This window comes from Cucurbita maxima, unplaced genomic scaffold, assembly GCF_002738345.1.
Source record: "Cucurbita maxima cultivar Rimu unplaced genomic scaffold, Cmax_1.0 Cma_Scf00017, whole genome shotgun sequence".
Taxonomy (NCBI): Eukaryota; Viridiplantae; Streptophyta; class Magnoliopsida; order Cucurbitales; family Cucurbitaceae; genus Cucurbita; species Cucurbita maxima.
The window spans coordinates 3,267,485-3,290,257 of NW_019272033.1; the positions used below are offsets into that span (position 1 = coordinate 3,267,485).

Sequence of the window (22,773 nt, forward strand, 5' to 3'; positions counted from 1 at the left end):
TTTTTTTTTTTTTTTTTTTTTTTTTTTTTTTTTTTTTTTTTTTTTTTTTTTTTTTTTTTTTTTTTTTTTTGTTTTGTTCCAATACATCAAATCTCACTTTCACTTTTCTTTTTGTTAGCACCCAAAACCCAATCACTCTGGTACAGAAATGATAGGAACCTCTCTCTCCTCTCTCTCTCTCTCTCTTTTCTGATTCTCATGAGTGTTCAAACCAGCACGTACCTCGACTATTCTCATAGGACAACCTCTTAATTCTATCATATTTGAAACTTATAGGTTATCAAATCGTTGGTAGGGTCAGCAAAACTTGAACTCTATGAAGCATGGACATGAATTTGTGTGGACATGTGACCGACACGCAAGAAAATGTTTCGAATATTTTATTCTGTTCTTCTCTTGAACATGCTGGGACAGGCTAGGACATATGCTTGAAAATTTTTCTGAAAAAGATTGAAAAAGAATAAACTTTTAAATAGAAAACTCTAAGTAGCAAGACCTCTAAATTCAAATATTTTCATCTAATCGTGTATATACATTGATTATATATAAACCAGTAGGAGACATCTTCCATCTCTAACCATAGCCATAGCGAATAAAATTCTTTGAGCTTTTCAACTGTTAAAGATGAATATATATTTTAGCCTATTTGAAAGTATCCCAAACGTCTGTGTTTTAAATTTTAGAAAGTGATGTGTCGTCATGTACATCTCCCATGTTTGTGACTATGCTTCTTTGCTTGAACTCATTCCCTCTAAACTCTTTATTATTTATATTGGCTCTTATCGATTACCATGCCAATTGAACTGGTTAAAGCATTAGGAACTAGTATTATATTAATACATTCAAAGGAAACAAGCACAAAGTCTTAAAAGAGGGTAACTAGGGGGACACTCAAAGCTCTCTTATAGCTCTCTCTACTTCCAGTTCTCTACAAAAAGATACCCCCACTTATTTTGCATTCCCATGTACACAATTTTGCCTTCTTTATTGCCTTGTTTCCTTGGAGGCCTGAGCCTCACTTGTCTCCCCTACTTCTCCTCCCGTCCCTTGATCAATTTGTTCTTTCCCCTTTGCTAGACCAGAATCCCTACCTTCAGATTATGTTTATTTTGTCTTTTAATGTATCTTTCTAATATTTGGCTCACTTCTCCCTAAAACAACATTTAATTTGGAATTAAAATAATTCCATGTGATTCTTCATCAACTTCCTTCCTGCACGCTCAAGATAAAGCTGAGATACCAACATACAAACCAGTTGATAGGGTTTTATAGGAAATGCACTTTTATAACTCTAATACACAGAAAACGTCTGTGACTCTTAGTCTACTATTTTTTACTTGTAGTTTCTCTTTCTGTAGGTTTTGCCAACATTTGCTGCTCTATTTATCCACAAAACTATGGGAACGGGTCTGAACTTGCCAGGGCTGTCGTAAGTACTCATGCATACATTTGAGAAGCTTGCAAGGTTCTTTGGTGTGCCAATGCGAATGTAATCTTCATTTCTTTTTGTAAAAGTTGTTCTGTTATCTTTCTTGTTTTGTCTCTGGCATCAGGTATGACCCAAAGCTCTTACTTCATGGTCAGCAATACATTGAATTGTACAAGCCACTGCCATCGAGGGGATATGTAAGGATTCGTACTGGATCTATGAATGATTGTCTTTTAGTAATTTCCATATCCAGTTTTGTATTAGCATTCCTTCATGCTGAAATATATTTAATCTCATGGGGTTTTACTTGCGCAGTTAGATAACAAAATCTCTCTTGCTGGGCTGCATGACAAAGGTTTGTACTTGTTCGACTAATTATTCAATTTTTTTTTTTCATATGATATTATTTGATTTCTGATGCTTATATCTGTATGAAAATTATAAAAAAATGAAGTCCAATATAAGAGGTTTATGAGAGAACGAATCTATTAATTTTAAACCTTTTCTTTGAAGTGTCAATAAATATTCATAATCATTTTCAGGAAAAGCAGCTATCCTTGAGATTGAGACAAAAAGTTATGACAAAAGGTCTGGACAATTATTATGCATGAATCGGTAAGCAATTTTTTCTTTCTTTTATTCATTGCCTTATTATAATTATTATATTTTAATATAGCTTATAAGGTGGTTATGGGAGGGATTGACCATGACTGGGTAAACTTGGCAGGACAACTCTCTTTCTGCGAGGTGCTGGCGGATTCTCAAGTTCTTCTCACCCTTACTCCTACACAAACTACCCAAAAAATCAAGGATCAGCAGGAAAAATTCCAAAAACACAGCCTTTTATGGTGTTTGAGGATTGTACTCGACCATCTCAGGCAAGTTGACAATGACCACTAGTACAAACTTTTGTTTGATTTCTTTTGCTTTGGACTAGATATATTTAATGGTTCCTAATCGTTTAGATGTATCTCAATTTGTTGCTTTGCTTTATTGTTTCAAAATTTTAATTTTTCCCTTACTATGTTAAATTTCTCAATCAGGTCCCTCTAAAATATATTTGTTAAAATTTGTCAAGAAAAAAACTTTATATCATCAAATTATTAGTTTATTGACATGTTCGGATGAGTGGACATGATGCTACTCATATTGTTAATTGGCAATTTGACACATAAACTCCAACTAGCTTGTTAGTAAATCCAACATGTCCATTATCAAAATTCATGTCTTGCATAATATGTACAAATATTTAGCGGCACACTAACTTTCTATTTACAAAACTTATCATTTTTTTAACGAAAACACTGAATTGAGAACTTTTAACATGTTAGGTGTTAAATTAATGAATTTAAAAGATCAAGAATCAAATTGAGAAATTTCCCAAGACTAGAGACCCTCTAAAATATGTAGCCTTTATTTTCCTCCTTTTTCTATTTTACGTATTGTAGCCTTGCAGGTTAACATTGCTTAACAGGTTTTTCATGGGTTGTAATTTTTTTATTTTTGCTATACAAATACTAGAATTGTTCTCATACTAATCTTGATGTAGCGTTAATTGAGTTTACTCTGTTTGTGATTTTAATCTGCAGGCATTAGTGTATAGGTTATCAGGTGACTATAATCCTCTTCATTCCGATCCTATTGTTGCGAAGATTGCAGGGTTGGTACCTCGCTCACATCTTGTTTACTGCTATTATTTGATCCTATTTCCTATGTTTTTGGTTGTCTGCATCGTAGTTTTTTATGTTCATTTATCTCATTAAACCTCGTGAATATAACTGCCTAGATCCTCACCCCTAGACTATGGAGGACTGATAATATTTATATTTGGATGCCCTATTGCTCGCTACACAATTTTGGCATGGCAAAAGGTGTCATATCCACCAAGGTTATATAAAAAAATCAAGTTATAATCGGATTGTGCATTTCATGTTGCATAAACTTAGTAGTTGATGTATAATGTTAGGAATGGAGTTATGATTTCATTTATTGCTAAAGGTAGTCTTATAGGTCACTTGATAGCAACACCGGCCCCCAGCTAATATTCTTTACTTTTCCACTTCCCAGACAAACTCCAACTTTTTGTAAGGCCAATAATAGCTTCATTTGAACCGGAAGGGTTGATATTTGATGTATAATAAGTTGAGATATCATAGAGTACCGCGTTGGCCAATGTTTAAGTGTCATCCCTTTAAAAGAGTGGGGTGCTTCAATTTCTCCAATTTCTTCAAATTTTCTATTAAATTATTTTTCCAAATATTTCCCTCTTGATTGCCCCCACAATGTGCCCTAACCTGTAATAGGTAAAAACACTTGAGGAACAACCTAAACTAGTAGCCATGGCATCAACTAATTTGGTAAGCAACAATCCTTCCATATTCCCTTCAAACCCGGTGCCACCTTAACAATCCTAACCATCTTTAATTACCAGTTGGAGTATTTATAAATAAATGAGTTATATAGGTTATTTAGTTTTTTATATATGTAAGAGCTCAAGCCCACCGTGAGAAGATATTGTCCTCTTTGGACTTTTCTTTCTGAACTTCCCCTCAAGGTTTTAAAATGTGTCCACTAGACAGAGGTTTCCACACCCTTATAAAGAATGTTTCCTTTCCCTCACCAACCGATGTGGGATCTCACAATATGTATCTGGGCAATGATTATCATTCTAACCTATGGACCCCAACTCTTGGATGTCCAAATGCTTATTGACAAAAAATTTGTTCAATCACAATGTTATAGGTTCTCGAAGCCAATACTACATGGATTATGTACATTGGGATTTGCTGTTCGGGCAGTAATCAAATGCGTGTGTAAAGGAGACTCGAGCAAAGTAAAATGCATATCAGGCAAGTTTCTTTTGCATGTGTACCCAGGTGAAATTTTGGTAACGGAGATGTGGCTTGAGGGGTCGAGGTATGATTTTACTTCTTTTCCTTTGTATAAGATTACAACTTTAAAGTCATGTTTGAAGACATGGAATAAAATAACTCAAGAAGTACTGTTTTTAAAGTAAAATTATAATCACTTCTGAAAAAACACTCATTAAAGTTTTTTTTTTTTTTATTTTCAGAAAGCACATTGAAATGCTTTTCGAAATTTTCAAAATACTTTTTAAGCCTAAAGATTTTGTTGAATTTGTAAAGTGCTTTTACTTAGTTACAGGTACCCTCTAGAAGTGATCTAAATTGACTAGAAACTGATGTCAGAACTGCCCATATGCAATGTAGGGTCCTTTATCAGACAAAGGTAAAGGAGCGCAACCGGGCTGTGCTATCTGGCTACGTGGATCTCCATCATGTAGCTTCGTCACTGTAAATTTATTATAAAGGTACCTTCATATATATTATGTTGGAAGTGAAGAAGTTGACCTCTGCTCATTCTGCTGCTTTAGGGTAATTCATATATTAAGAACACCTGAAAGGATAAGAAAGAGGTGACCAAGTTCTCTAGCAAACCACATCACATTATCCTTCTTTGTTTTGAAATGTTTCATTTTTTTCTTGGCAGAATAAAGATCTTAAACGTATGTGGGTAATGCAATGAATGGAATTTATAAACTTGCTTGAGTTTATCTCGATTTTTTCCCTTCAATTTATGGTCGTATTTGCTAGCAGCAAACTCGTGTTCATGATATACGATTTCAGAGATTGCCCTAAATCTCATACAAAGCACACCAAGGAGAAGAGGAGCTTAAAAGAAAAGAGCTAAACATCGGGTAAGAAAAAACAGAGCAAGGAACTCGTGTACATGGTATATGAGCTTTGTGTCCTTTACACGATACCTAATTGGTTTAAGGTTGTAGCATATGCGTTCAACGTTCGGCCATATCAGGTTGCTCATTCGTTTTATTTTGATATTCATGGACATAGAACACACGATCTAGATTAGCGTGGACACGATATACAAGTTAGTTTAATCTTGATCCACGATTTATCTGCACTACTCTTTGCTCTTGAAAATAGTTTCTAATCCGAATCTGTTTTATGGAGATGTTAAATCAGTTGTTTCTTGAGTTGTTAATTTTCCAGAAGTGATTGATTAGACGAAAGAGGAAGTGGATTTAATGGAAAGAGAGAGAATCCATAAAGATTCCCAAATTTTGTGCAGAAGCGAGGAGTGGGACAAGAAGGGAAACAAATACAAATTTGATATCCAACTACAAACCTAACCTTGGCCTCCCTTATCAACTTATCCATCTATTCGATGGAGTGCTTTGAGTATCAAAGTGAAGAAATTCAATTCAACCAAGTAAGTAAACCTCTAATCACCACACAAATACACTCAATTTTAATAAAATCCTTGTTTTACAAAGATTTACAAACCCATTTCCTATCCGAACCTATACTACAAATTCTGTAACAATCAAAATTTATTGTTAGTAGATGCTTGTTCGCATTACACATTACATATCGTCGTCATCTTTACCGTTTTAAAACGCATCTATTAGTAAGAGGTTTTTACGTTTATATAAAGAATGTATCGTACCTCACTGGCACAATGCCCGATGTATGACTTTAATACTATTTGTCATAACCCAAGCCCACGGCTAGCAATTATTATCCGTTTTGACCCATTACATATCAGTATCAGTTTCACGATTATAAAACACATCTACTAAAGAGATTTCCACACCTATATAAGGAATGTCTAACTCTCATACTATTTGTCATAACCTAAGTTCATGGCTATCAATTATTATCCGTTTTGACCCATTACATATCACTATCAGCTTCATGATTATAAAACGCATCTATTAAAGAAGTTTCCACACACATACAAGGAACCTTCAACTGATGTAAGATCTTACAAATTTCCTCCACATTAATCTTTGATTCGAATGTTTATCAGTTCCTACTACGAAATTATATCCATCTTGGAGATTAGAAGTCATCTACTCTACGTTTGCATGGAATTACATGAACATGTTAACAAACTCCATAGAAGTCATTATCCAAACAGATGTGAATTTGATTTTAGAAAAGAAATTGCAACTAAGCGAGAAGAAAAACAATCGCTAAACTCAAGTTTAATAACCATTTTATTATTTGTTTTACAGTAAATTAAGCTCATAAACACATGAATTTCTTTGTTTATTTTTTTTGAAAGATTAAAATTAGAAAATAAAAGGCTTTCCATTACCCACCAACACTCCCAAGAAAAACCACCTTAGCTAGCTGGGCCATCACTTTGGGGACAAGAATTCGCACGCCATCTCACTATTTTCCCCCAAATAATTTCATGAAATATTGAACAGATCGTCATAATTAACTTTTACCACATAAAAGAAGATCCACGAAGAACAAACAAACCCACAACAAATTCTTTAAAAAAACATCAAATTTACTCACCCATTTTCGTGTTCTTGATCCACCTCCCAATATCCACACGGTTCAACCTGTAACAAACAACAAATCTAATACATTCATTCACTTAAACTCTTGGATTTCATGGAATTCAATACTAAATTAACGTGGAGGTTTTAATAGGGACAGTAGCAGAAGGGTGGCATAACTGCACCGCCGCCGTCACCACCGCCGCCACCACACTTGGTCGTCGGGAAAAACAGAAACTCGCCACCGCCGTCCGGCTACATCAGAAACCTGCTAATAAGATATTACTAAGATTACATTATGCTCTCTTTTTGGAGGCCATGAACATGAGCAATCGTCTTTTAAGAAAAATATTTAATGGGTTTTGTCAGGCTTTAATCATGAGCCCACGTAGGTAACTCAATGACTGCGGCTGTAAAAATACATTAAAAAAAAATTGAAAAATAATCAAATAAACCCTAAATGGCTATTTAGAAAACCCTAGATTCATGAAGAACATCCACTTGATTGAAAATGAAGATGACCCATTTCATGAAAACGCATGATTTGATGAAACAAACAAAACCCACAAAAATTGAAACTTTCTGAGAAATTTTAGATTCATGAAGCTAAAACATCCAACAAAACATGTTTTTCAAAATTCATAGAAAACCCTAGATTCATGAAAAAAGATGCATTTGATTGAAAATGAAGATAACCCATTTAATAAAACCTCATGATTAGATGAAACAAACAAAACCCACAAAAAATTCATCACAAAAATCGAAACTTTATGTGAAATTTCAGATTCATGAAGCTAAAAATCCATCAAAACATGTTTTTTCAAAATTTAAAACAACCTCGTACAACATGATGATGAAGGGATGTAGGGATCAAGAGGGTGTTACAAAGAGGAGCCAAACAGAGCTCAATTGGCAGTATGCCCACCTCCAAGTTGAAAGAACAAACCAAACAACACAACACAACACACAAAGCAAAGGGCTTTCGTGATTTTTAAGGTTTTTGTTGATAAACCTTGTTTTGGGTATTTGAGGTGGACAGAATGCCAATAAATTCTGTTGGAAACCCTTTGAGAAACCCCCATGAAAGAGCCTCATCTTCTTCGTCGTCTTCTTCCTTGAAACGCAGCCATGAAATAGAGCAAAGAAAAGGAGAGAATTTAAGGAGGAGGAGAGAGAGAGAGAGAGGAGTAAATGAGGAGAGAGAAGTTTGGTTAAGGGTTGATATTTAGAAGCATCACAGAAAGGATCATCATAGTTATTCCTCCCCTTACTTTCCTCGTTCTTGATGAACAACTAATGCTTTTTTTCTTTCTTTTTTGTAATCTGTCTTTTCTGAGAGCGCAGTGAGTGAGAAGGGATGGAGTGGGCTCATTTCTTGGCCTTTCCCTCGGTTTTGATGCCAATACATATCATAATATCAACACAAAAAGATGACAGATTTTGAGAAACATCGGTTTCAAACCTAAAACGTATGCGTTTAGGGCTGTTTGTGTGTACCTATGTGTTTGCTTGCGTGTACCAGTTTTGAGGTATGACATTGTCTTCATGGTTAAGCCATTGCCTCTCATTGACTGGCTTTGTTGAGTGAGAGATCGAGCTATCGAACTTTTTAATGCTAATATTTGATCATTTAAGTATTGAGTTTTGAATCTGTTATGACCCGTTTGTTTATTCGTTGGATTGATAGTATAACTAAAATCTTGCATCGAACTATGTAGCTATGTTGCCTTGTGGTGGCCATGCCTTGTCAAAAGATGTAACTTGAACACATTTTGAAAATTTATGAAGATAATGTTAATTAAATTTATAGAAAATATAGGAACTAAATGTAAAATACTACATTGATCCGAAAGATGAACGAAATATTTCTTAGAAAGGTGTGTAAATCTCTCCCTACTAATACTCTTTTTAAAACTTTAAAGTGAAAATCTAAAGAGAACAATATTTAGTGAGGGACTTTGGACGGTTATAAATGATATCAGAGTCATCCAACGGACTGTGTACTAGTGAGGATGTTGGGCTCCTAAGAAGTTGGATTGTGAGATATCGCATTAGTTGGAGAGGGGAACGAAATCTTCCTTAGAAGAGTGTGGAAACCTTTTACTATCAGACGTGTTTTAAAATCTTGAGGAGAAATCAGAAGAGAAAACTTAAATAATACAATATATGTTAGTAGTAGACTTAGCCCTCTCGCGTAAATATTATATTATAACAAGTCCAACCATGGAAATTGACAAAGAGCTTGTTTGACATTTGGAATAGACTTTGTCAACCATTTGGGCAGCAAACCATGGAGGATTCCACTCTTCTAACTCACCACTCAATTTCGTCACTTTTTTTAATAACTTTTTATTTTTTATTATTCTTATCTTTATGAAAAAAAAATATATATATATATATAACCATTTTTGTTACCGATCTAATTTATCGAACTATAAAAGGTCTCGTGATGATGCATACGGTGCTAAACAAAATACGAGTGCATTTGCTAGCTATTGTACGCCAGACTAGAAGCCTTAAATCTTGGTTGGTATCAAAGTTAAATTATATGGATTAAAATAGTAATTTTAAACGTAAAATGTGCATAAAACATTAAAATATAGGACCAAGTAGGAACCAACCCATATAGCACTCATGCCTTTATTTAACCCACTTTTCATTTTCAACTAATACCCTTTATATATTTATTTTATCAAACGTTAAGGTCAAAAGGATAAAGAATTTGTTAATCGATGTCGATGTTGATTTACATCGGTAGTCAATGTGACTCAAATAAATGAGAGATGTATGAATGAATCGAGACCACATTTGAATAAAAGTGATACTAAGAATCCAAGTTAAACGTGCTTAGCTTAGAACAATTCTATGATGGATGACTTCCTAAGACAACAAGTAGATAACGTGTCATGTTGCAAGGAATTCCATATTTATCGCTCAATGATCACAAATCATAACCAAACAACTTGAACCATTAATGATGAAACAAATACGTCAAACAATCTCTAGTACTAACGACAATGATTCTCACGGCCCCCGTAACATATTTGCAATGAGATGTCCAACGTTGTTTACTTAGGAACACAACACACTTAATTAACACCTTTGTTAATCAATGTTACATTAACATCCACGAATCCTTAAACTTTACTAAATTCTGTGTCCCCAACCTTGTGATCACAAATATGAACGGTAGTTGAAGCCCTGATTGAGGAATTGACCATAGAATTGTGATAAAGACAGAGAATATATAAAGAAAAGGAAAAGGAAAGGCATATTGACATTTGAGTTGATGAGTTGTTATATATTTTACCAATGGTCAATACAAAGGGGTTTAGTGGCCTACACTCACTTTTGGAACACACCCCTCGTTGATGGGTCCACCTCAGTTTTCACCATTAACTATGGAATCCTAGGAAATCCCCTATGCACTTTCTAGTGGAGATGGAACAAAAAAGTTCCCACATTTACCCTTTTGACTTACAAACTTACCCATTTTGTCAAAACCCCAATTCAAATGCCATTAATCAAAAGGGGTTTCAAACCCTAATAATATTGAATGAGTGCCTTTTAAACCGCCCCATGAATGTTCGGGTATTTAGGGTTTAGGGTTTTTAAAACATATACGTTAGGGAGACGTTTTCACACTTTTATAAACAATGTTTAGTTCTCCTCCCCAATCGAAGTGGGATCTCACAATCCACTCTCTTCAGAGCCCAGCGTCTTCGCTTGCACTCGTTCCCTTCTCCAATCGATGTGGGACCCCTCACTCCACTCCCTTCGGGGCCCAGTGTCCTTGCTGACACACCGCCTCATATCCACCCCCTTCGAGACTCAATCTCCTCGCTAGAACATCATTTAGTGTCTAGCTTTTATATCATTTGTAATAGCCCGAGCCTACCACGAATTGATATTGTCTTAAAGTTTTTTAAAACGCGTATGCTAGAGAGAAGTTTTCAACACTCTTATAAACAATGTTTCGTTCTCCTCCATTTAGGGTGAGAGATGAACAATGGTGGCTTCTCGACGAGTAGCACTCATGACACCCACAAAAGCCCACGCTTCTTTATAAAGCCCCTCTCGCACTATAATTGCCTCTAATAAAAGAAGTAACTCCCACAACGTTACACTTTTTGCATAGATTTGTGTGGTTTTGAAATGCATGAAGAGGAAGGCAAAATTTAGGGCATAAAAAGATTAAACAAAAAGCATGAGATGTGGTGGAGAATGAGTATATTAATGGTGTTAAACCTACCTCCTCACACCATAACCAAACCCAATGAATGTTTCTGCCATTTTAATAATGAACAAAGAAGAACCAATATGGTATGAAATGAAATCCGATGTGGGAGAGAGGAGAGAGCATGATTTGGACTTATTTCCATTATTCTCTTTTAAGGTACATACCAGCTAGCAACCAACCAGACTGCACTGCTCAACCTCCATAACTCCCCCCACTTTGGTCATCATTAAAATCATTGGAAACTGAAAACCGAAACGGGTTCCTCAATTCGATCCCAAAAACGGGTAAAACATCGATTATCATTCTAAATTATCGATCGATAATTCGATTCTTTGTAAAAATGTTATGGGTTCGTGAATTCGATCATTATATTCAATGAGTAAGACATCGATTATCATTTTCCTTTCTACCGACCCTTTCAATTTACTTCTATTTTTTGAAACTTCTCTTCTTGTTCTTCTTCTTATTATTGTTCGTTCTCAGCATTTAGATTTGAAAAGAAAGCTTTGGTTTTGATTTCAAAATTCAAATACCCTTTTACCAAACAAAACATCTAAGATTAAAGAGAAAAAGGTAAAAAAAAGGGGTAAAAAGGTGTAGCCATTCTCATAGTCATTAGTGTTAATTCCACTAAAACCCATGATTCACTTTAGGGTTTAGTTACTCTAATCATTATTATTATTTAAAATTCAAACTTTTTACTTTTTCTTATTTAAAAAATATCTAGCCATTTTCGGTAACATTTTCGAGTACTAAAATTTCAAGTTAATGAAGTTTACACTATCCAGAAAGACTTATTCAATAGGAGACAGACCTAATTTTACTAATAACCTTAAAATATAAAATAGAGATATTTTGGTAGTTTCTCTCCAAACATCGAACATTTACTCAAAATAATTACTGTCGAGATATTCAAATTTCAACGACCGAAACACGGTAAAGAGGATAAAAAGTAATCAACTTTATTTTGGCTTGTGTGTTTATAGAGTTTGTGGCATAAACTGTGAGAAATGGAGAAAAGGTTAATGCTTTTTGTTCCTCTTTGGCTGTGTGAGAGACTCCAAATTGGCCACCTTTATTTTACTCCTTCGACCTTCGTTCTTTCCTTTTAGAAAAAGGCATGAGCTTTGATGGTGCGATGGTGGGGAACACTCTTTTTTCTACTTCCAACCACTATGCCACACCTTTGAACATCTACTTACCCAAAAGTTTCATGTTTGTCATTACCTGCACAAAGCCCGAGTCGATATTAATCCGAGCATATCAAACCTAATGTCGACTATCAATATTAGTTAGTCAAGGGGTTTGAACACAAGATCTCTTGGTTTGAACCTGTGAGATCCCACGTCGATCTGTTATTGGTGGGCTTCAGTGCCTAAAAGCTTAAATTCCATAATGAATTAGGAAATTAGCACAAAAACCCAACTAACACAAGATTTTTAATACTAATACCGAGTTAAACTATGTTATAACAAGACTCGAAAGCTCTAGATTATAAAGGATGGTATTGTTTAGACATACTCTTTGGCCTCTTTCTTTCGAGTTTTTCCTCAAAGTTTTTAAAACGCATGTACTAGGGAGAGGCTTCCACACGTTCATAAAGAATGCTTGGTTCTCCTCCCAACCAACGTGGACTCGAGTGAGGCAATAGCGTTTTGGGTATCGCGCAGCTCAATGCATGGGAACCCACCATTGATAATGATTGTGAGGTGCATAATGTTGTGGTCCATATGTATATATGGATTCATTCTGACCCTTTCACAAGAGATTTAAAGAGAGAAAAAAGAAGAACACATAATAATTGATATGAATTATCATGGTGGTTGGTGCAAGTGAGATGGGCAGAATCATGAACTACAAAGCTTTTATCTTTGTTGGGTCTTTAAAAGGCCATTTTGATAGGCAATAAAGGCAACCCATTTTTGGTTCTCAAAGTTTGAACATCAAATGGGGGAATCGCCATGCGCCTAAGTTGTAGCTCACTTTGGAGGAGACAACAACCAGCTGCAGCCATGGATAAAAAAAAAACACAACAACTTATGTTTTTTTTTAATCTCAGAAAGAGACAGAAAGCAACATATTAACTTGTTTGGAGGAACAACTTTAGGTGAAGATAAAGAGAATATATAATGATTGGAGTTTTAGAATTACTAACCAAACTCTAAATTATTGATGTCACGCGAGGAAACCAATATATATATATATATATATATAATATGCTATTTGTTCACATTAAAAGCATATATTATAATTAAAGATTAGAGATTTGTATGCGATGGGTTTTATGATTGTGATAGATGTGAGATAGAGATTATGTCTTCTCCACTTTCTAATGCCATGTGACTTGCTCTCTCCCACTCTCATTTTTCAAATCTTTTACAAAATAAAAATATTTTGTGTGGGAAGAGATTAGGGTTGTGTAACGTTTCATGTTCAGAATTTAGATTAGGGTTTGGAATCCATATTCGACTTGTTTGTTGCTTATAAGAATGAAGACTATCTCTACAGGCTAACTCGAATTCTTTCAATGTATTTTGCTCTCACTCGTTTTCTTGAAAAAAGAAAATTATGATTGAGTCACTGGAATGAAGGTGCGTCTTGTTAGTATAGGTAGGATAGTAACTTTCAAATTATTCTTATTCAGATGTTGTCTCGGTTTATTTATGTACCTCTGTTTTACTCGAGTGTCATGGATTCAAACTTCTATGTGAGATATTGTTTGCTTTGACCTGTTACGTATTACCGTTAACCTCACGGTTATAGAATGCGTCTACTAGTGAGAGGTTTCCACACGCTTATAAGGAATGTTTGGTTCCCCTCTCCGACCAATGTGGGATTTCATAGTCCACCCCCTTGGGGGCCAGCGTCGTGTTGCCACATCATTCAGTGCTTGGATCTGATATCATTTGTAACAGTCCAAACCCACCACTAGTAGATATGATTCTTTTTTACCTTTCCCTTCCGAGTGATCAATAATTTATAGCTCAACCAATTAAACATTAGGGGTTCGATTTTGTTTTCGAATTCTTAAAGCTACCCTCAAAACCCAATATGGTGTAGAACAATGAGTTGAATTTTGTAGGAAAAATGTGTACTTAGGCACTAGTAGCTAAGAATTATGCATTGTCTGCCACTTTAAGTTTTTAAAAAGTATGTGTTTTGTTAGTCTTTGATGAATTCCACATGGCTGAAAGTGAATAGATAGAGAGATGTGGGTATGACCTATAACAGATTTGAGTCTTTAGAGAAAAAGGTTTGAGAGAAAAGGGACAAAGTGTGGAGTGTTCCTTATAATATATATATATATATATATGTATATATATATCCATAGCTCAATCAATAAACTAATAACCAAAGTGTGTTGGGACATGGGCTCAGCTTAGCACACTCTAAGAACACTCCAACACAAAGTCAAAGATATAGTAATCAACATCTCCAAAAATTAGGGGAGCTAAACAGAATGATAATTAGTTTATACAAAAATAAATTATATCATATAAATTTTTTCAATGCAAACTCAACCCAAATGGACAATTTTTTTTTTCCTTTGATTTTTTAAATTTATAGAATTTTTAGCCGAAAAATAGGGTTTGCCTCTATCGTTTGAATTGAGTTTAGTTGATCGAGTTCTTTACTAATCAAGACCGGGTGAAGACACCGAGAATTGTCAATTATTAAATAGTTTTTTTTTTTACTATTCATCATTTTTATTTTTTCAAAAAATCAATAGTAAAAAGAAGAAAAACTAATTATTGGCAATTATTAATCAAAACGTGGGTAGAATTATTAGGAAAAGAAGAGAGTGTCATGTCATAATAATTAGGAAAATAAAACATTTAATAAAAAAAATTAGTCATTTTTTAAATTAGTTGATCAACTTTTAAAATTTCTAAAAAAAATCATCCCATTTAAATTTTATGTTTAATAGAAAAAAAAAATTAATTTTGCATTTAGTAAATCCGTTAATTTTACAAAATTTTAATAGTTGTATGTGGGCTAAGAGTAGAATGAACGGCCCAATAGTGGTATGTGGGCTGAGTAAAATGAACGGCCCAATAATGGTATGTGGGCTAAAAGAAGAATGAACGGCCCAATCATTGTATGTGGGCTAAAGTAGATTGAACGGTCCAATAAGTGTATGTAGGCTGAGTAAAATGAACGGCCCAATATTTTATGTGGGCTAAGAGTAGACTGAACGGCCCAATAATTGTACGTGGGCTAAAAGTAGTATGAATGGGTAATAGTTGTAGGTGGGCTAAGAGTAGAATGAACGGCTCAATAATGGTATGTGGGCTAATAGTAAATGAACGGCCCAATAATTGTATGTGGGCTAAAAGTAGAATGAACGGCCTAATATTTTATGTGGGCTAAGAGTAGACTGAACGGCCCAATAATTGTACGTGGGCTAAAAGTAGTATGAATGGGTAATAGTTGTAGGTGGGCTAAGAGTAGAATGAACGGCCCAATAATGGTATGTGGGCTAATAGTAAATGAACGGCCCAATAATTGTATGTGGGCTAAAAGTAGAATGAACGGCCTAATATTTTATGTGGGCTAAGAGTAGAATGAACGGCCCAATAAATTGATGTGGGCTAAGAGTATAATGAATGGCCTAATAATTGTATTTGGGCTAGAAGTAGAATGAACGGCTCAATAATTGTGTGAGCTAAAAGTAGAATGAATGACCCAATAACTGTATGTGGGCCTAAAGCAGAATGAACCAAAAGTGGCCCAGCCCATTATCATATGGCGCCTCATTTGAATCGAATCAGAGTTGTTGAATCTTCCTACTCTTCTTCGTCAGCATCGCTGCTACAGGTTCGTTCTCTACAGGTTCGAATGCAGAGGCGTTGTGAAACCCAAGCTCTTCTTCGAGCGTATGAGAAGCAAAGGCGCCGTATCATGGACTTGCCGCGGAGAACACTGCCGAATGCGCACACTTCTGCTAGGATTTTCACAGCTTCTTCAAAGTTCACTCGAAACGGTAGGTGGGATACAGTCCCATGCCCTTGCGATCAAGATTTCTGGCTTTTATGATGTTTTTGTTGGCAGTTCGCTTCTTAATATGTATTACAAAATTGGGTGTCTGCTGGATGCTTATAAGGTGTTCGACCTATTGCTTGGGCTACTATGATTTTGGGGTATGCGGTGCAAAGGATGGATTTAGAGACTTGGGAGCTGATTTTATTGATGCCTTGTGAGGAGGGGTTCCATAATGAGTTTATCTATACATGTGTGCTTAGACGGTTCCTGTGAGAAACAACATCGGTTGGAGAGGATATCGAAATATTCTAAGAGTGTGGAAACCTATCATGAGCAGACATTTTAAAAATCTTGAGAGTAAGCTCGAAAGGGAAAACTAAAAAAAAAACAATATTTGTTAGCGGTGTACTTAGGTTCCATAGCTACTCGAGATATTGTCATCGAATGCAATGATATCTAGTCTTTCTCAAAGTGAAGGAGGTTTTAAAGCTCTTGAACTCTTTGAAGAGATGCGGCAAGGAACCACAAAACCAGAGTGTTTTTCTTTTGTGTATGTTCTTGGCGTGCAGCCACATGGGATTGCTTGGTAAGTTTGGCATTGTTCCAAGAGTCGAGCATTATGCTTGCGTGGTTCACGGGGAAGGAGGATTGCCGAACGACATTTCACAAAGTGAAGAAATCTCTTCTATCCAATCCTCCCATTCTAATACTGTCAATGCATGGTCGACTTCTCCTAATGCATCGGTAAGTAATGAAACATCCATGAATTGTGTCTGTCCTTGAAAACACCAAACTCAAGACCCACCAACCACCTCAACCAAGAGAAAGAAGAGAGGAATTACTCCCCATTGAACAACAAGGAATGGACCAATGCTTTTTAGGTTGGTCTAAGATAGCAAAGGAACAAAGTCTTATGAATGATCGAGCAAACCAAATCCACTCTTGTAACATGAGACCTTGAATGAAAGGCTCCAAACTACAGGAAGCCAAAGAGTTCATAGAATCTGCTACAATCGACCACTGTATGTATTTATGGCGTATCATGTTAGTAGCCTGTTGAAGCTATCGTAATTATGAATTGGGAGCATATGCAGGCGAGAAACTAATGGAGCTGAGTTCAGAAGAATCATCTGCCTTTATATTTGTTTCTTTATAAGGAAAGCTCATAAACCTTTTAACTTTGCCTACGGAAAGTCCCTACTCACAATATTTACTACCAATACTACCAAAAGAACTCCTACAACAAAACCCAAAAAGACCCATGTATCCCAACTCCATCATTGAGTCTTCACCATCAAGCAAAACACCTCATGGAGGAGTACGTAGAAACCGCAGAATCCACAGACGGCGAGGCGGAGAAGAGCCTGAGATAATCACTTTCCAAGCCAGAGTCCATCACAGGACAGAACTCCAATTTCTCATCATGATCATACACAAACTCCGGTAACTCTATCTCTTTCCTTCTAACATACTCCCATAGAAACTCCACTCTTTTCACATATTTCACTTTGTTATACAGCCTGCAAGTCAACAAATAAAGAATCCCACCATAAAGATATGGTCTTTTTGGCTTTTTGAGCAATGGGAAGTTCAAATTCAGGGGAGGAAGAATGCTTACTCGGCGCCCAGAATTAGGCGGCCGACAGTGGCGAAGAACAGACGAGCCTGCAAACCGGGGTGGACAAAATAAACAGCTTTAAGGTTGTTCTTAATGTTTGTTGGAATGAACTCATAGATTGCCTTGAGATTGGAGATTCCAGGGAAATTCTCTGTCCAGTGAACATCTGTGTGAATGTACACCAACGTGAAGGGCCCATCTTTGACGAAGGGGAAAATCTTATCCTTCAGATAGAGATTCACAGCCTGGGTGCTCACGAACCGAGCTGAAACCAAAACAGCAATCACCATAAGTAAAACAGAACACACTCACACTCACACTCTGTTTTGAAAGTCGGTACCTGGAAAGTGTTTTCCAACAATGAGGAAGACATTGCGGCCAGCTCTATCACGACCATGGAGTTTAAAAACCTCGGCTTTTCCAAGGAGGTGAAGTTGGTCGGAGAGAGAAGAAGAAACCGAGTAGTTCATGATGAAAAAAGACAGGTTGAAGAATTATGGGTTTCGGGGTTTAAAATGGGGAAATGGCAGAGGAATATTCGAAAGCATGTTCGTTTTGATGGGTCGGATTGGATTCGAGTGGGTTCGGTGGGGGGGTTTATCCGACAAGACAGGGGCTCTGCCCAGCCTTGGATGTTTATCCTCCCAGCCGTGTGTATAATTCTTAAGGGCCGTAGGGGCGGTCGGTAAATGTTGGTCTTAACTTTCTTGCCGGTTGTTTTGTTAAGAGGTGAGATGGAATTTATGTATTAGATAGAAACAGAGCTTTGTCATATCCAATATATCATAGTTGTTTTCAGATAAATAAGGATAAATCAAGGCTTGTCGTGTGGCCTAATCACCGAAGAACATGTGTTCACGCCTTCAATTGTGAACACTAAGGGATGAGCTCACCCAATAGACCGCTCTAACCGTAGGAATAAAGTCGGTACGTAATCTATTGTCTACTAGGAACGAATCGAGTCTCCCACACGTGCTTCCATGTAAAAGATAGAAGTCACTCCTTCACAAAGGTTTGTAATTTCACTAGAGTTCAACATAGTACTAAATTAAGTTAAGAGGTCAAGTGTCACAATAAAACTTTTTTAGCAATGAGATATCGGTCTCGCGATACTTGTTATAACCAGCAAACAAGTCGACCACGTAAAAATCATATTTCGTGAACAATTTTGACGTATGGTCAAGACTCGAATCATGTTTTGGGAGAAAATGTTTTATAAAGTGTGTGATAAAATTAGTTGAAAATAATTTGAAAGAAAGCCTTCTGGATGTGAATTAATAACTATTTTGTCTCCTCTACCATACATTTTGAGATAAATCATGTATGATAGAATAAACATGATTTTGCCGAATTGTCATATACATATAAAGTTAACACAAAAGGAAAGGAAAACATTTGAGAGGAATACACACCTGTCACAGAATCATCTCTCACACGCTCTAATCCGTATTCGTATTTAAACTTGCTATTTTTGGGTTTTGTAATCCAAAGCAGCACATCATTTTCAAAAGGTCTTCTTTCTGTTGTCACTTCTAACACTCCTCTCGATTTTCTCGTTTCTCGCTAAAAAGTTCAACGTGCTCGTATCAGGTTGGGAATTGACGTGAGGAGGTGGGGATGGCTATATTTCTAGGAGCAAACTCGAAGCCAATATAAAGGGCATGGATACAAGTTGACTTTCCTTCAACGTATTGATCGTACTTATTTTTTTACGACCCAAAGAACAAATCAAGCTATTATACAGTAGACCAAAACCCGGACTAATTCAGCACAAGCTCAACAAATAATGAAGTTATTGATAACTACGGATATCTATTATGAAGAACCCTAAAAACTTACCAGTAATCTGAACAAGAACAGAATCCATTAGAGAAATGGTGAAAGCGTTTTGGATCTCGGATGATAATGGTACGCTTCTCAATCAATGATATGAGCTTTGCAGTGCTATGACAATCTCCACAAATTCTAAGATTCTTTGTAATGATTAAAGGGTCTCCTTCTTTACTCACCAAAAGCCCAAAAGCAATGGCTAACTTCTCGCTGTGCTTGTTTATCATATCCTCCTTGATTTCCTCTTCAACGTCTTGCAGAACATATTCTGTTTTGGAACTATATCCAGTTTTCCTTATCTTTCCAAGCAATTCTTCAAGCTTGGAATAGATCTTCTCCGTCTCGGGGTGAGATCGATCGCCCACGAAGAACTGGTGGATCTTGTTTCCATATTCAATGGAGCTCCATCCAGGGGTTCTTTTCAGGCCTCTCTCCTTTAGCAAGGCCCTCACTTTGGCAGCATCCTTCCAAGAACAAGCTGCTGCATACATATTTGATAACATGATGTAATTTCTGGGGTCCAGAGGCTCCAGATGAATCAAATGCTCTGCAACTTCCTTACCAAGTTCTATGTTACCATAGACCCTACAAGCACCAAGAAGGGCACCCCACACGCCAGCATTGGGCTCCATAGGCATGCTTCGTATCACCTCATAAGCATCATTCAAAAGACCACAGCGACCGAGTAGATCAACCATACATGAATAATGATCTATCCTGGGCTCAATTCCATATACCTCAGACATCAAATTGAAGTAACGTTTCCCCTCTCTGACTAGCCCTGAATGACTACATGCGCTAAGCAAATGAGTAAAAGTGACATGATCAGGCTCCAAGCCTCTCTCAGCCATGTTCTCGAAAAGCTTGATAGCCTCCCTACCCAACCCATGTGCGGCATATCCTGCAAGCATGGCAGTCCAAGCAACTCTGTCTGCACAACCCACCTCCCCAAAGACATCATATGAAGCACTTAATCTTCCCAATTTCGCATACAAATCTAAAAGTGCAGTGGCTATGGCGATTTGTGCACCTAGACCAGAGCAGAAGATTAACCCATGAATGCTTTCAGCCAACTTTCCTACACCCAAGTGCACGCAAGCTTGAAGCAGAGCCAGGATAGTTCCTTCATCCGGCTCCATTCCAAACATTCTCATCTTATTAAAACAATGAACTCCTTCTCCTGCACAGCCATTAGTAACTCGAGCAGCAATGATTGAATTCCACGATACTATATTCGGGTATGGAATAGCCTCAAATAATCTACAAGCAGATGTTAAATCCCCAGACTTTCCGTACATGTTAATGAAAGAATTAACGACCTTAACTTCCAAAGAAACACCAATTTTAATAGCAAAGCCATGAATATACCTCCCTACATCCAAAGCTCCGTTGCAAGCCGATATCATCGATAGAATTGTTACCTCATTGGGTTTAACTGACATTTCAAACTTCATGGTACAAAAGGCTTTGAGAGTTACATGAAGGCACCGGGAAAACCCACAAATCAGTGAGTTCCAAGAAACCAAATCTCTATCAGGCATATCATCAAACACCTTCTGTGCATCTTCAGCATAGCCCAATTTATTATAACAAGTGACCAGCTGATCCCCAATGAATCCATCTCTATAAAGAAAAGATTTGATTACTCGGGCATGAATTCCCCGGCAACTTGAGATGGAAGTGCACGATTTTACAGCGATCACTAACGCTGAAACAAGCGCTTCTGCAGCTACGCAATGACGAATGGGGTGAAATGGCCGAAGAAGAAGTGGGTACTGTGTTCTTGATTGGTTGAAGAAATTGTACAGAATTGAACATTCCTGGCGAAGGCGGGTGGAGTTTTTTGTAGGAAGCAGAAACAACGAGCAAAATCCACACAAAAATACCATCTACCATGATCTTTCAACACGATACAATATTTTAAATTGACAAAAAGAAATTGAATTTATATCTTAAAATATTAATTTTATAATTCTACATTTTTAAAATTTTAAAATAAAATAAAATAAAATCGAAATTAATGTGTATATTTATGAGGAAACAACCAATAGGAACAAATTTGACTGAAAAATAATAAATAAAGAATTAATGATGAAAAAGAAAAAGGGTAAGAAACCAACTCCCCTTTGGTGCTTCGAGCAGTGAACTCAGAAGAGATTCCGCGAGTAGCCATTAAGAAGACGACCAAATTCTTTATTTTCTTTATTTTTTTTTATTTTATGATATTTAATTTCTTAAAATATCATTAATAAAAATGGAAGAGGACGGATATGATTGAACCTCCAATTCATAAAGAAAAGTACTATTATCTAACTACTTAACCTACTCGACCGTGTCCTATTAATTGACCTAAGCTTTAACTAAATGTTATATTCTCAACGGTGTGGGACGAGTCGGAGATTTGAGCGGGAACAGGGGTGGAGAATATAACTTTTGTTTTCGACCAAATTTTGCTAACAAAGAGAAATCTCTCCCCACTCTCTTCCTCATTCTTCGTCTAACAAAGACATTCGGGCAGTTGAGGAGATAGGCATTACTGAGGACGAAAACGATTGCCCCATTAAAAAAAAAAGTTAATAATGTATGCCCATTTGATTGAAAATAGGCCTAAAAATAAACGAAAAACACAAAAAGACATTGAATTTGTTAGGGTTTTTGGATCAATTACTTATTTTTTAAAAAAAAGTTTGAATTTTTTTGAAGAAAAGGAGTGGGAATATATATATCCATGAGGTTGAAGCTTGTGCAGCTCATTGAATGCATTGGTCCTGTGGGAGGGTATTGGTAGCGCATTGTCTTTAATGCCTGCCGGCCTCCACCTTCCCCTCCCACCACTCTTTCTTAAATTCAATCTTTCTCAGACATTCCCCACTCCCACAAACAAACCCCTCTTCTCTTTCTTCTTCATGCCATCTTACACCTCCCTTCCTTCTTTCTTCTTCTTCTTTGAGTAACCCCTTTTGTGGAGGAGATGGAGTTGTGTGTTTGTTTAGCTTGAAATAGCCGCTCTGATATTGACCCGGTTCACTCAGATCAGTACCTGTTTACCAGCTGCACGACATGCACTAGCTACTTGTGCATGTCGTGAGTTTAAAGCTTAGCTGAATCTGATTGAGCCGCGCCAATATCTCAGTGTTATTTCATATATGTTCGTAAAGTAGAAAATTATCGAAACCCTTTTGAGGTATCTTTCGCTTTTATATTTTTCACGCCACATGTTTTCGAGATCTCAAATGCATAGACTTTTAAGACTGTTTTCTTCGACGATACTTTGCATGCTTGAAGTTTTAAAATATGCCTCTCGTTTATGGTTTTTTTTTTTTTTTTTTTTTAAAAAA

At 36.4% G+C, this 22,773-nt stretch overlaps 3 protein-coding genes and 1 long non-coding RNA gene across 5 annotated transcripts in view; 1 reads left to right on the forward strand and 3 right to left on the reverse strand.

Moving 5' to 3' along the window:
- Positions 1–5,003, forward strand: part of LOC111492280 (enoyl-CoA hydratase 2, peroxisomal) — a 7,388-nt gene extending 2,385 nt beyond the window's left edge. The window contains exons 4-11 of the mRNA XM_023141568.1: positions 1,359–1,429; positions 1,554–1,626; positions 1,745–1,784; positions 1,972–2,044; positions 2,157–2,307; positions 3,019–3,089; positions 4,172–4,345; positions 4,660–5,003. Coding sequence (XP_022997336.1) covers positions 1,359–1,429; positions 1,554–1,626; positions 1,745–1,784; positions 1,972–2,044; positions 2,157–2,307; positions 3,019–3,089; positions 4,172–4,345; positions 4,660–4,747 — 741 coding nt within the window. The 3' untranslated portion in view covers positions 4,748–5,003. The remainder of the gene's footprint in view (positions 1–1,358; positions 1,430–1,553; positions 1,627–1,744; positions 1,785–1,971; positions 2,045–2,156; positions 2,308–3,018; positions 3,090–4,171; positions 4,346–4,659) is intronic.
- A 1,498-nt stretch (positions 5,004–6,501) lies between these two features.
- Positions 6,502–8,128, reverse strand: LOC111492284. Of its 2 annotated transcripts, XR_002719845.1 has the most exons (3): positions 7,602–8,125; positions 6,781–7,032; positions 6,502–6,648 (listed from the first exon to the last, which is right to left on the reverse strand). It is a non-coding gene; the product is annotated as an uncharacterized LOC111492284 (long non-coding RNA). The 2 variants fall into 2 exon arrangements; XR_002719844.1 differs by having other exon boundaries at positions 6,502–7,032; positions 7,602–8,128.
- An 8,971-nt stretch (positions 8,129–17,099) lies between these two features.
- On the reverse strand, positions 17,100–18,398 carry LOC111491951 (protein GDAP2 homolog). The gene is made up of 3 exons (XM_023141055.1): positions 17,946–18,398; positions 17,606–17,870; positions 17,100–17,507 (listed from the first exon to the last, which is right to left on the reverse strand). Exons 1-3 carry the CDS (start codon positions 18,073–18,075, stop codon positions 17,282–17,284), a joined length of 621 nt encoding a protein of 206 aa, XP_022996823.1. The 5' UTR covers positions 18,076–18,398; the 3' UTR covers positions 17,100–17,281.
- Positions 18,399–19,397: 999 nt separating this feature from the next.
- Positions 19,398–21,605, reverse strand: LOC111492409 (pentatricopeptide repeat-containing protein At5g40410, mitochondrial). Its single transcript, XM_023141747.1, has one exon. It carries the CDS (start codon positions 21,322–21,324, stop codon positions 19,441–19,443), a length of 1,884 nt encoding a protein of 627 aa, XP_022997515.1. The 5' UTR covers positions 21,325–21,605; the 3' UTR covers positions 19,398–19,440.
- Between the last annotated feature and the right edge of the window lie 1,168 nt (positions 21,606–22,773).

Excerpts from the sequence above, each read along its gene's own strand:
- LOC111492409 (XM_023141747.1), bottom strand. The coding sequence starts at position 21,324 with ATGGTATTTTTGTGTGGATTTTGCTCGTTGTTTCTGCTTCCTACAAAA.
- LOC111491951 (XM_023141055.1), bottom strand. The coding sequence starts at position 18,075 with ATGAACTACTCGGTTTCTTCTTCTCTCTCCGACCAACTTCACCTCCTT. Across the intron at positions 17,871-17,945 it reads TGTTGGAAAACACTTTCCAG|CTCGGTTCGTGAGCACCCAG; the intron begins GTACCGACTTTC and ends TTTTGGTTTCAG. Across the intron at positions 17,508-17,605 it reads CGCCTAATTCTGGGCGCCGA|GCTGTATAACAAAGTGAAAT; the intron begins GTAAGCATTCTT and ends GTTGACTTGCAG.